This window comes from Protopterus annectens, chromosome 6.part0, assembly GCF_019279795.1.
Source record: "Protopterus annectens isolate FY-2018-M chromosome 6.part0, PAN1.0, whole genome shotgun sequence".
Taxonomy (NCBI): domain Eukaryota; kingdom Metazoa; phylum Chordata; order Ceratodontiformes; family Protopteridae; genus Protopterus; species Protopterus annectens.
Genome location: NC_056737.1, coordinates 1,297,958,742 through 1,297,973,847, shown reverse-complemented (window position 1 = coordinate 1,297,973,847; position 15,106 = coordinate 1,297,958,742). Strand labels below are relative to the sequence as shown.

General features: G+C 35.9%; 1 protein-coding gene across 3 annotated transcripts in view; it reads right to left on the bottom strand.

Moving 5' to 3' along the window:
- Positions 1-355: 355 nt before the first annotated feature.
- Positions 356-15,106, bottom strand: part of MBD5 (methyl-CpG binding domain protein 5) — a 1,606,355-nt gene continuing 1,591,604 nt past the window's right edge. For all 3 annotated transcript variants that reach the window (XM_044074864.1, XM_044074862.1, XM_044074863.1), the window contains exon 12: positions 356-2,448. In XM_044074864.1, the coding sequence (XP_043930799.1) occupies positions 2,377-2,448 (72 nt within the window). In that variant the 3' untranslated portion in view covers positions 356-2,376. The remainder of the gene's footprint in view (positions 2,449-15,106) is intronic.

The following is a 15,106-nucleotide window of genomic DNA, read 5'->3' as shown; positions in this document are numbered from 1 at the left end:
AAACCTGCATGGATTGAAACAAGCTACTCCTAGCACCCACATCAATGCCATCATTAGCCAGTGAGATTAAGTGCACAACATACTTTACATAGTCTACTAATGTAAAGTATACAATGGTGAGGAAAACACAAACAGGATTAGTTAACTGTTAGAAACAAACTGCTGGTCATTACAAAAGAGTTTCAGCCAGAAAAGCAAAGACAAAACTGAACATAAAATAAGAAACGTGTACAAGTGATGAATCAAAACACTTGTAGACAGACAACAGCAAAATAAACAGGCTGGTAAGAAAATACAAGACAACATTAAACTGTTAACATAACAAACATATCAATGTGTAACAAAAAAATGAAACCAGAGATACACACTGTTTATTTCACATGGGTTTGCACATTGGACTATGGCAGATTTGCAGGCCATTACACAAAAAGACAAAATGAACCTCACCGGTAGAAGAAACGATGCCTGCCTCCAGGCCACTGTAGCTTAGAGTGAGAATAAAGTTTTTATTAACCCTTTTCCCTCAAAAGTTGATTAGTAGTGGTTCATAGCATCATTGGAAGTTACTTGGCAAATGGCCCTAAGGCCCCTACAAGTCTAGCCAAGTTCTGCCCTTGTTTCCACGATTAGGACCTATTGCCCCTGGCTCATGGTCTTCTCACTCTACCTTATGTTCACATAATGTTGCAATAGTATCAATTGCCTTGGTAATTTTAAAATTGGATCAGAAAATTAAAGACATTCACTATGCAGTCATTTTTTTTTTATTTTTTTTAAGGTTTAAAAATACAGCATTCTAAATACTCAGCAAAACAATTACGAACAAACATTGGTAAAAAAATGTCAATCTGATGAACTGCCTAGGTTAATAACACTGCCAATAATTACCTGTGTTGAATTAAGAGTGTGTAAAATCCATCCATTACCATTTTGATTTAAAACTTTAAATCAAACTGCATTCAGTTGTTTACGGATGTTCAGCAAACTGTTTCCCTCAAATCAATGTGCACCACTACAGAATGATGACTTATAAAACAACAAAAATATCACATGTCCTGCACCACAAAGGCAAATTAAGGTCAAAGACCCAAGAGTTTTGGGAGGGGTGAGGAGTGCTGTAGTTTTGTGCACCCTCATTAACTTGTGACATGTGCACATCTGATATGCAGTATTTCGTATCAACCCATTTTGAATAAAGCCTCATTGATGTATTAACTTAAGATTAAAAAATATTAAATACTAAAATCTCATGTTTAAGCAACAGAAAAGTAGTGCTAACAGGGTGCATGAAACCCATGCCATAGTTTCTATTCTTTTTTTTTTTTTCTTTTTTTCTTTTTTTAAGAAAAGCACAGGTATGCACTAAACACCTGTAGAATACTCAGTTCCAGCTGCTATATAATAATTAATAGCTCTGTATTCTGATAATGTACAATTATTTTTAAATTAAAAAAATATACTTCTCATTTCTAAATGACTAACAGTGGAACGAGTTTTACAGGTACTGTCTGTTATAGGCAGAGCTACATGTAGGACTTTCACTGCAGTAACTGGGTACTACTGCAATTTCCTTGGGAGATAGCACTTTACAAAATAACAACCACATATGAAAAAGGTTCAAGTTATAAAATGTACAAAATTTAAACTCCTTTATACTTCTTCCAATATATAATTCAGTGGGACACTGCCTACACAGGCCTGGAAACAACTACTTCCCGGTAAGGTTCATTCCAAACAGACAATATATATGAACACTTAGTGGTGTGAAGTGTATGCCATAATCAAGGTATTACATAATCATGCCGTTTCTCTGCTGTTAAATACAAAAACAGCATTTTTTTACATAATCATATAAAAGCATTTAGCCTGTATTTTTATTTATCCTCTTTACATTGGTAGTCTCTTGAGTACTCAATAGAAACCAAAGAATTTTGTACACTATTTTTGTACAATAAAAGATAGACTGTGCATTAAGTATGCATGTACATGACAGTATTGTACAATATTTACACTTCAGATTTCACAATGAAATTCTTTTATATATATTTATATTTGTATTTATATATATATATATATATATATTATATATATATGTACACATACACATTGAAACTGCAATGGAAACATTTGGACTGTATTTGTTTTATCTCTAATTTAGTATTCTAGAAAAAAATGTTTTTCAGCACTGCAATGACAAACTGAAATCCCGATTTCTCGAGTTTCTGATTGGCTTGTCCAGCATCACAGCCTCTTTAATGACGGCCTGAAGTATTACTGTACCATAAGTTCCTGTAGCACCTTGAGGTGATAGCATTAACCGTTTATATACATTCTTCTACTAGACGGGTACTGGACTGGCAATGAAGACATTCAATGTTATCTAGAGATTTTCCTCCTCTTGGGTTTTGGTGGCTTGACTTGTCTGTCCCTCGGTAGGATTTGGTGGACCTGAGAAAAAGAAACAAATAGTTCACTTCTGATGAAGAGCTTCTAGTTATGTGAAATGAGGAAATTACTAGAGAAAAACAATATGCAAATTCAAACCATTTAACTGAAATGAAAACTACACAAAACAGCATAATTTATAAGGTAAATGCCCATTTCTTTTATTAAAGTTCATACAACTGCTATGTTTAGATTGTCTACATTTTATTATATGAACCGTTTTTCTTGGTTGTAAACTTAATACAATTGACACAAATAAATAAAACAGCGCAAAATGCTTATAAAAGTCTTTCTTTACTGACTGCCAATTACAGTTCTCAACAGTTTTAAGTTTTTTAGACATGCAGGATGGTAAAATGATCAATTAAAACCCAGAAACAGTCTAGGCACCATCACTAATGCACTCTGAGTATGTGCATGTATCACGATTATGAGCCTGGTTCCAGAAGATATGCTCTCAGTTTAACTCATCACTTACACTGAGAGCAGGTCTTTGGGACTCTGGACCCTGGTTTAAGCCTGTTTAAAGATAGGCCTTACTCCAATGTAAGTCACTTACATTGAGAGCAAGTCTTTCAGAATCAGGGAAGACTTGAACTTAAAGCAACTCTTGCAATCTTGTCCCCATATGTGTATAAATAGAGTAGACAATGCACACATACAAACTACATTTCCTTTGTGTGCGAACTCAACTATTTTTCACTGCTCATGCGACTGTTAACAGTAGGAAATAATGGTTTCCTGTTATTGTAGTGTATAAACAGTAAGCTGAGAAGCTCACTCTCTCCTGTTTTATAGTTGTTTAGTATCTAAAGAAGCTTTATGCCTATTTATTCTGTCAATTACTGACAGGTTTGCAGAGAGTAATTTCAGAATGTCTAAAACTTTTTTTCCCCATCAGAAAAAGAAAGTAAAAATGCCTGCATGCTGATGTTCAGCACACACATGTGGAAAACCACCAGTACCAGACAAAAGTACAACTGTGCAGTCAAGTAGCAAGACTTTACATAGAATGGGTAGACATGAGCACTCAAACATGGCACTGACATTAGAGCTTAACTTCAAACAGACTAGAAGCCTACATCAAGAGTTTGGAAGGAAGGGGCTTTGATTGAGAGGTCTGATGCAATACTGGATCTACCACACAATTCCAAAGAGACCAGGACATAAATAGTTGATACTTAGGGTCAAGCTTAAGCAGCTGAAAGCCAGAATGTAGGTTACTACAGTTGTGCAAGTAAACTTAACATAACAGTAGATATTCAAATAGATCACTACTGCAGTACTTTAAACCACGTGTTATATCCTGCCAAAGATATTATCAACCCTGCTAGCTTTTCAAAGCGTCAGGGTGCTTTTCACATGCTCTAAGTGCCAGGAGCTCAACCAGAGGTCCACGTAAAATGCAGTTAGAACACCAAAAGAGTCACAGCTTTCTTGTCCCAAAAAGGCTAGGAAAAGTAACACAAGTAACCATATACACGTATATAGATATGTATATTTATATACATGTATGTGTGTATATATATATATATATATATATATATATATATATATATATATATATATACACACACACACACACACACACATACATATATATACACATACACACACACTCGGGCGCACTCACATTAATAAATACATCCACATGTGGATCTGTTTTAAAACATCAACTGCAAAAAAGCCAAACTGCAGAAAAATCAAACTAAAAAGTTAAAAACTGCAAAAAAAAAAAAAAATCTATAAAAATCTTAAAAGAGCTTTTATGAAGGGAACCAAGCCACCTGTGCTCTCAGCACTTGCTTTTTTTCAAATGTATTTTTATTACATTTTCCTCTTTTTTAATACAAAAAGAAAACAAAGCAAAAAATATATAAAGACAAGATACATAGAATATCAGTTCATAATAAGATATACAGAACATATACCATTAGTGTTCAGCTATCAATATGCAGAATTAACCAACATTCACATTATTCACATTTAGGTTGTAAGACAAAAAGTACTTTGAGATATTAATCATAATAGAATCGGACATAAAAAAACAGTTGCATCAAGATATTCTAGCCTACCTAACTTAAATTGGATCTTGTACTAACTATAAACACTACATACAGTTGATGCCACCTCAAAATGTATATTTTATGTGCACTTCCCTGTCCTGTCCAATTTTAAGATGGGTACATGTTTTGCAGTATTGATTTTCTTTAATTTTCCTAATCTACTTAGAGTAATAATGGTATTGTAGTCCCTTGTTCATAAAACAATTTTAGCTTAAGATTTCAATAAGCATTTTCCAATATTTCTGATAACAGGATAGTTTTTTGTGGCTTCTTGTAATTAGTTTGCTGGCTAATATGCATTTTATAGCCATTCCTTTAAATTCTTCCCATGTAATTTTAGTTCTATCTAACCAATGCTGAGCTATGCATGATTTCATCATTGCACACAATGTTACTATGATGTGTTTGTTTTCGTATGAATAGTTGGTGGGGAATACATGTAAAATTTAAATTTCCCATGACAGGGTGGATTTAGTGTATCCCTTTTTTCTAACTTAGTTCTTAACAAACACCATAATTTGTAAACATTCTTACAGCTTCAAAAAATATGAAGGGTGTCAGCTACACAGTTTGGGCATGTGGGGCAATAAGGAGAGTGAGAAGGATTAATTTTACTTAGAAAAGAGTGGTGTGTGATAGGCATTATTATTAATCATAATTTGGGTATAAATTAGTTTTTTGAGAGGGATTAATTTCAAAGTGAGCTCAACTGCAGCAGATTTTTGTTCATCAGTAATCATGTTATTTTTCCCTTCCCAAAACTTTGAATATAGAAGTGCATCTTGGTATCCGATACTTGTTATTAGTCTATAACTGTTTGATTACATTTTAGTTCTCGAAAGCAACAGGTTGATAATTTGTTGATAAAGCTGCATACCTTGGTTGTCTAGTTTAACATTAGTAGTAACTGTGTTAATCAGATATAGTAACTGGCTGATTATGGTGTTATAACTTTTACTTACTTCCAATCTTTGCCTAATATTGTCAACTGAAAGACTTTTGACTTGGTAGAAGTCCCATACAGTGGTGTTTTTAATTAGGGGTACTGATTCAAGTTTATCACAGTGTTATTTAATTTAATATTAGGATTTAGGTGTACTGGTTGACCTAGTAACAAAGTATTTTTAAGATTTAGGGAAGACACCAGCTTTTGAAATAATAATGTATTTCTTATGATTATGGGGTGAATTTTTAAAAGACCTTAATGTCTTAGAATTTAGAAAGGGTATTACTTTAGGGTTTAAATTTGATGAGACTAAATGCTTGTAATATATTTTAATCCATAGTGGATACTATGTTTTGTTAGATGGTTCAATATTTGCTATTTGTATAATTCAACTAGCACTTATAATGTCATAATATGTTTGAAAATCAGGTAGTCCTAAACTCCCTTTCTGTTTGGGTAATGTTAATCTGGAATATTTTATTCTTGTATTTTTTGAATGCCAAATAAATTTCCCTAGTGATGTTTCAAATTTGAAAATAAATTATTTGGTATATTTTGATTAATTGTGTTAAAGTGAAACAATAATCTTGGAAGAATATTCATTTTAACTATAGCCACCTTAGATAGTGGAGATAAGATTTAACCATCTTTTAGCGTCTTCTGCGATATTAGCCCAAGTTTTGAACAAATTATTTTTAGTCATATCCGATTTGGGGTGAGTGAACATGATACCCAGATATTTGAGATTATAATTAACTTTTGTTTCAGTCTCAGGGAAACAGAATTCCTTATGTCCTAGAGTATTCAAAGGGAATATGATTGATTTGTTTGGGTTAATGGCATAATTAGAAACCTTAGAAAAACTTTCAATGGAATTGAAGATCTTGTTTAAATCTGTATTACGGAATTCAAAGTAAATATTAAGATCATCAGCAAAAGCTGTAAACTTTATTGGGATTTTTGAGATATTCATAATGTGATGGTATGTTATTTGTGATATTTTGAGAAGAAGTTCAATATATATATATATATATATATATATATATATATATATATATATATATATATATATCTTAAACAAGTATGGTGATAATGGGCTTCCTTGCCTTGTACCGTTAGTAATTTGAATAGGTTTTGATTGCTTTTTATTTACAGTGTTGCCATAGCATTGTTGTATAAAGCCCTCACCATGTTTGTATATTCTTCAGGAATGCTAAAGTTCTTGAGTATCTTTAGTAGAAAATCAAAGTTAATGCTGTCAAAAGCTTTAGATGCATAAACAGATAAAGCATAGCTAGGGCATTTATCGTTTGCTTTTAAACTAATGATTGAATCAATGGTGAGTGCATTGTTGTATACCTGTCTATTGTTCATAAGACCTAGTTTGTTCAAGAGATATGATAAGAGGTAAGATTTTTTTGATTCTGCTAGCTAAGACTGTAGATAGAATTTTGATATCAATATTTATGAGTGCTATCGGCCTGTAATTGTTTGGATTTGATGCATCAGATTTGGGTTTTGGTATAAATATAGTTTTCGAGTTGTTGATATACAGGTCTTTGATACCATACTTTATTACGTATGCATATACTTTCAACAGTAATGGGGCTAATTGTTTTTTGAAAGTCTTGTAGAGCTCTGCCATGTACTCATCTGGCCCTGGTGATTAACCTGGTTTCAATTTACTTACAGCAGCAATTATTTCCTCTACATTTATAAGGGCTTTAAGATTATTTATTTGTGCTTCATTCATTACTGGAAATTGCAATTCTTCAGTAAACTGATGGAATAATAAATCATTAAACGGGTCTTGTGGGCCATATAGTTTTTTGATAAATCTCTTCAAAAGCCATTATAATCTCTTCATCTGTATCTAGAGTTTTGTTGTTATAATTTAATTGCTTTATTTTGGTAGGGGAGTTTTTTATGTTTATGATTCTTGCCGACGCTTTTGAGGGGGATTGAGCTCATTCAGCATATTTCACTGATAAGAGTACTGTTGTGATTGAATTTCATGTATTTGCCCTTGTACTTTTAACCGTATGACTTTCAAATTCTGGTGAATATTTAATTTGTAATTCTGACTCTATACCTTTTAATTTTGATTCTAATGTTTAGTTTTTCCTTGCTTCATTTTTTATAGAGAGCAGTTTTTTGGATTAGTATTCCCCTAATAGCAGCTTTTGCCGCTTGCCAATGAATGTCATATGGTATATCTGTAATCTCTAGGTTATTTTTAGCTTGAGTAAGAATGTCAATGATTCCCTGCGAGACTTCTTTATCTTTTAATAAGTTAGTATTTAACGTCCAATTTGCTAGTGTTTGAGATTTTTGCGTTGAGCTAACCATCTGTATTGTGATGTTTATTTTTGCATGATCTGATATTGTTCTGGGTTCACTATTCTAAGTAACAGCATTATTTAGTAAAGTTTCAGATAATAAAAATATGTCCATTCTAGACCAAGACATGTGGTATGGCGAAAAATAAGTAAATTTATCTTTAGATGGATTATGTTTTCAAAAGGGTCAGCTAGCTTAAAGTCTTCCATTATTTCAGTTATTAATGTAGTAAGTTGAACAGGTTGCTTGTTATCTTTATTAATTCTATCTAGTTCGGGATTAATTATCATATTCCAATTTACTCCTATGATACATAAATAGTTAGGAAAGTTCTCCAGAATTCTATATATTTCGTATAGGTAGGATAATTGATGCAAACATGGGGCATATACATTTAGGACTAAGAAAGGTTTTTTAAACATAGGCAATTCGCAAGTAAAATAACACCATATACCATTTGGGTAGTAGCTACTCTATTACAATGCCATCAAATGAGTTTTTAACTATTGTAGCAACTCCCTTAGAAACTGTACTGTCACCAGCAGCAACAATATAGTTCACCCATCTTTTTTTAGCATCTTTCTCCCATTGTTCTTTTAACATGTGTTTCTTGAATGAAAGTCATCTCTGCCTTATATTTAAGAAGTAAATGCATTAATAGATTTTTCTTTTTCTTATTTTGTAAGCCCTTTATATTCCATGAATCAACAGAAATCATCTAACAGATATGTTTAAGCAGAATGCTGACTTTCTGAGCTAATGGAAATATATAGGGACATATATAACTATAAAAGTTTCTTTGTACAGGTCAAAAATATGTATGTATGTGTGACATCCCTCCCTTTCAGATCCCCCCCATGCATACCCACCTCTAGCCCCCTAACTGAAAGAGAGTTAAATAGAACACTTGCAATTGTCATTCTAAGTCCCACCAAAATTACAGCCACACACAACTGCTTGTCCAAATAAAACATATATAACAACACGAAATATGATTCCTAACCCTTTCTACATTTGAAAGTAATTAGCCTGAGCATTTTGTAACTACCTTTAACTAAGATTAAAATATCTAGCTTAATAAGCAATATTTAAATAGTACATTTCAAAAGCACCCCATAGCACTTCTTACAAACTCTGACAGAAAAAAAAGATTACATGCACATACTAATTATGACTTGTTATAGTTTACAGTTACTATTTGCATGTTCCTTATTTTGATACGTTCAAACACAGTCCTTCTTTTAGTGTACATCAGTTCTTACTTGTTGGGTCATAAGAGTCTTTCATAGTCTCTGCTAGTCTAGACTGGTATGCTAACATTTTTTTGCATACATAATTATACAAATAAAATAAAATATATAAATAGGAAAGAAAATACAGCAAAACTGACCCAATATTTGCTGCAGTTATAGCATCTGAGACAGAAGATTTTTAATTTAGTCTAGTTTGTATATATTCAAAAAAATATATAAACACACACACACACACACACATATATATATATATATATATATATATATATATATATATATATATATACATATTTACATTTAAAGATAAATGTTTAGACTGCTGCATTTAGTTCTAGGCTGTAGTTACCTTCCAATCGCCATTTACACAAAATTCTTCACTTCTTTAGTCTTTAAAATACAGATCCAAAGGTTTCAGGAATGTAGAAGCCTTACTTTCGTTTTCTTATGCAAACGCAGACTTTCTGAGTTGTTTTGGGCTTAGATGGATGGCATAGATGTTCCTTTGATCTCAGTTTGCTTATTCTTCCTGATTTTCAGTTGCAAAGGATTATGGGAGTTTGTAGTTCTTTCACGATGGCATGGAGGTACTCCTGGGAAACAGTGGATTTAAGAAGAAAGAAGGTAATTTAAGTATTTTACCTTGTCATTTGGCTTATTTTAGCAAAAATAAATGTTTAGAGTCTTCTTACTAGCTGCGTTTTTAACAGAAAATATATTTCTTCATGTTGTTTTGTTTGGTAATTCTTTAAAGGCTTTAAGAAAAGCCATTTTTGCTTCTTCATTGTTTTTTTACTGCATAATTTGAGCCATTATACTGAAAGTGTAGAGTCGCTGGATATTTCATTTGGAATCCTATACTTTTGTTAACTAAGTGCAGTAAGGTGATAGAACTTGTCTTAGCGGTTTGATTTGTAGAGGAAGATCCTGAGCAAAGGTCATCTTACAGCCATTCCATATAATGTATTTTCTTTTTTTTGCAGCTTGAATTATTGCTTGAGCATGTGAAGCATTTAAAATCCTTACATATATTTGCCTAGGGGCATCCAGGGTTTGAGATTTTCTTAAAGCTCTGTGTATTCTTTCAATGACAATTGTTTGATAGTTCTTTGTTATCAAGAAAAAGATCAAAGATTTCTTTTACCACATTAGTTAGTTGTGATTGTTCATACTTTTCTGGGATGCCTCTGATCAATGCATTATTTCTTCTTGCTCTAGCTTCAAGGTCAATCAGTTTTTGTTGCATCTCTTTGACTGAGCTTTAGGTAATGGAAGTAGCTTTCTGCATTTCTTCTATCTCTGTCTCATTGCTCAGTATTCTAGCCTCATTTTTATCTAGTCTGGTCATTATTTGGTCTAAGTTGTTACCAAATGCTGTGAGTTTTGAAGATAAAGATTGTATTTCTGTTTGGAGAGGTATCAAGGCTGCTTTTAAATCCTCCATGTCAAATGAGTGTTCACTTTTTGGTTTCAGTTGATGCTTTAGCTGGTATTTTAGTAGTTTTCTGCCTCTGTGCTAATTTCTTTCTCAAGAGATGCAATTTAAGAAATTCTTGTTTTAGATGTACATGTTTCCATTTGTTCCATTATTTCTTTGTTGTGAGAAAACTTGCTTCTTTTCTTCTTTATAGCTGCTACTTGCAGGCCCAAGCACATGTGCAGGAATTACTGCTTAGTCACCTCCCAGATCCAAGGTATTTCTTATTTTTTGGCTCAGATGATGAAAATAATATTCTCACAGATAGAGAAGTAGTTTGTTTTTTGCAGCAGATGATTTTTTTGTAGATTTTTGCAGGAGCAGTAGCCTTAGATGGGGTTAGATTCATAGTTAGAGCAAGCCGAAGTATGTACTATCTAGATGGCGGCCATCTTAGAATCCCGCCCTCAGCACTTCCTTTTAATTTTATAACATATACGGTGGTGCAGTGGTTAGCATTGCCGCATCACAGCAAGAGGTTCTCCGGTTCGATCCTCGGCTGGGGTGCCTTCTGTGCGGAGTCTGCATGTCCTCCCTGTGGTCGCGTGGGTTTCCTCCGGGTGCTCCGGTTTCCTCCCACATCCCAAAGACATGCTGCAGGTGGATTGGACACTCTAAATTGGCCCTAGGTGTGCGTGTGAGTGTGCCTTCTGTGGAAGGTTGGGCGCCGGGCTGGCAACTCGACACCGTAAAACTCCACTGCCATTCAATGCGCGGACAGGTGATCCGCTGTGGCGACCCCTAACCGGGATAAAGCCGAAAGAAGAAGAAGATATATATACACACACACACACACACACACACACACACACACCAACTCTGAGAGCAAGGAAGGACAAAACCCCACTCATTGCTGAGCCATGAGCTCATGCAAACCGCTACCAGCATATGTCAATATTTTGCAGTTTCAACCTTTTGAGTTCGATGTTCTGCAATTCGATGATGTGCCTGTTCAGTACTTACTAGGAGTACACACACATATATACACATTATGTATATAGGGGTCTACTTTGTTTTGCTGAGTCTCATTTCACTGAAATTAATTTCACCCCGACCACTTCACTGAAAACACAAATTACTGAAAACTCATTTCACTGAACTGCAGTTAGTATATATGGCACTGTGTAGAGTACTGTAAGACAAATGAAAAGTACATGCCCTTTTCCCCGCTATAGTGCGATCCTGGAGTTAGTATATATAGTTGGGGGGTGTGAGGGGCATAGACCCCACTTAGTTTGAGCACATATTGTCTTCTGCAAGAAGTTAGTCATTGGTGTTGCAACTATGCATGTCAATTGTTTAAAATGTATTGTTTTGAAGTTTTTGGTAAAATACAATATAAAACACCCCCCAACTATATATACTAACTCCATGATCGCATTACAGTAATTTGTGTTTTCAGCGATGTGGTCGGGGTGAAATGAAATTCAGTGAAATGAGAGTCAACGAAACAAAGTACATCCGTATATAGATATGTTTGTGTGTGTGTGTGTGTGTGTGTGTGTGTGTGTACACATGCACATATCCTGGAAATACTAAACAATCAAAGACGGGGAAAGGGGAGGGAGGAAATGGCTACTGCAACAGTGATCTATTAGAACATCTGCTGTTACAGTTAGCTAACTTACTCAACTGTACTAAGCTGAACATTAGGTCACTGTTGCAGTAGCCTAAGCGATTTAGGCAGATTACCGTATCTTAGAAACCTATCTGGAAGTAAATCAACACTCCAGGAGCCCCTGGACAATAACCCTAGCAAAGTCTGTGCTGGACCCGGAAGAGGAATCAAGTTTGTAGTGCTTTGTAAGTGTGCACAAAAGATAAAGTTGCTGCCTCTACAACACTTCTGAAGTCCATCCCTTTTCAGAAAGCCACAGAAGCCAAAGCCCTGGTTGAATGGGTCTTGAACCCTACCTGCAAGTGTCTTGTTATGTTGAGAATAACAAAAAAGAAATAGCATGAGTTAACCATCACAAAACTGTCTGATATGACACTAGCTGTTCTTTCTCTTACCTTCATATGAGACAAAAAGCTGATTGGCTTTCCCAAAGGATTGAGTTTTGTCTAAGTAGTACCTGAGCTACCCGTGAATACCTTATTTTAGGGTTCTAGAAAAAACTCAGGGAGATTAACAGGCTTACTCAAGGTAAATTCTGAGACCACTTTAGGCATAAAAGAATTTATTTTCAAAGAAACCTAGTCCTTATGCAAAATGAGGTAAGACTGACTCCCCATACGAGCTTATAATTCAGATACTCTTCTAGTAGAAGACAGAGCAATAAGTAAAAAAAAGAGTTACCATAACTTGGCATCTGTGTTATCCTATGTCACTATTCATCACTCTTGGTTTATAGGATCTGACGTCGGATATGTGCCGGCAACTTTACAGACGGCTTCTAGGCTGGAGCTCCTTCCACTCCCATGATCCCTTGCTGCCTCTGACTCCTCAGATTGAGTTTGCCCTAGAGTTAGAACACAGTTAAGTAAAACCTTAACCACCAGACAGGACATCTCCACTTCCTCTAGGTCCCACAGGACGGGGGAAGGAAGGGAGGGAGAGTGATTAATAGTGACATAGGATAACACAGATGCCAAGTTATGGTAGATACATAACTCTCTCTGATGTTATCCACGTCACTATTCCTCACTCTTGGGTCAGAGTCCCTAGCTACCCTAAATCCTGGGTGGCCTCATGGAAGGACATGCTGAAGAACTGTGGAGCCAAAAGAAGCCCTGTTCCTGGAGACAATGTTAAGTTTATAATCAGTAACAAAAGTGTGAGGAGTAGACCAGGTGGCTGCCCCACAAATCTCATCTAAGGAATGACAGGCCAGATAGGCAGCTGACGTAGCCATAGATCTAGTGGAATGAACTTTGAGTGGTCCTGGTAAAGGTAAACCCTCAAATGAACAGAGCAAATAAATACACATCAAAATCCAGTGAGAAATAGTAACCATAGAAACTGCCAAACCCTGTCAAGAGAAAATGCTACAGTTTGTCCAATTTGTGGAAACTCTTGGTTCTATCCAAGTAGAATCTTAACTGTCTATGAACATCAAGAGTATGTAACAGATATTCCCTTTTACTGGAAAGGTTAGTGAAGAAAACTTGCAATTGAAATGACCGATTCAAATTTACCTTCGTAACTATCTTAGGCATGAAAGAAGGACTGGTTTGGACAACCACTCTGTCTTTATGAAATACCATGTAAGGTGATTTGATAGAAAGAGCCTGCACCTCTGAAACCCTTCTTGCACATGTTATGGCCACCAGAAAAGCGGCCTTCCATGATAAAAATTTCATATCGCATGTAGCAGCAGGCTCAAAGGGCCTCTGTGTAAGAGATTGCAGCACAAATGAAAGGTTCCAAAGGGGAGAAGGATCTTTAACAGGAGGCCGGAACACCTTTCAAAAATGCTTTACAGACACAACAGGAAAAGGTAGGTTCCTCACAAACATGGAAATTAGAAATAGCCACCAAATGCACTTTGACAGTAGAGAAACTAGCTCCATCTTAAAAAAGTGAAGACAAGAAAAGTATGACATCTGGAATGGGAGCCAAGAAGGAGCCCAGATTATACTGCTTGGCTCAGACAGAAAACCTTTTCCATTTACTCGCATACACCTTTCTGGTGCATGCCTTCGGAGAGGCTAGAATAATGTTTCTGTTGGGTGATGCAATCCATGACTGATTCAGGATTAGCAGAAATGGACAAACCATGCAGTCAGATGAAGAGTCTGAAGGTTGGGGATTGGAAGCTGGGAGGGGTGGGAAATCAAATCCGCAAGGGGATCTAGTACCCAAGGGAGGGTACTTCAGATGAGACCATAGGAGGGGAAACCACACCTGCTGAGGCCAAAAGGAGGAGATGAGGATCAAAGTGGCCTTAAGGTGACGAGCTTTCTGAAGCACTCTGGGAATGACAGGTATAGGAGGATAGGCATAAAGGAGACCCGGAGGCCAATCGTGAACCAGAGCGCCCCTGAGGGACTCCCCGACTGGGGGAATCAGGGCAAATAACCGTATTTGTGGTTGCAAGGGGAAGCAAACAGACTGCAGCTTGGACTCCAGAAAAGGAAAATCTCTCTCTCCACTGAAGGATTCAGGGACCACTCTTGAGAACTCAGGATGGCCCTGCTGAGTTACAATGGACTCACCAGGAATGTGCGTTGCAAGGAGAAAGTACATCGAGGACATTGCCCATTTCCACAACCTCATGGCCTCGCAACAAGGCAGATAAGAGCATGTGCCCCTTGCTTGCTGATGTACCAAACAACTGCCATGTTGTCTGTGTGAACTGCAATGGTACCCAGAGGGAGGCAGTACTGAAAAGCTTGCAATGTGAAAAAGGACTGCTCTCATCTCCAGTACATTTATGTGCAGTTTGTTCTCTGTGTAGGACTATGTATCTTGGACCATCCTCCCTTGGTAATGCCTCCTACCCCCACCCCAAGGAAGCATCTGATGTCACGGTGGCACTGGGGGGAGGAAGAGAAAATGGTCTACCTGCTAGAAATCCACCAAAGAACATGACGGGTGCACACTGGAATGAGACAGATTGATGCTGTCATCAGATGAGAC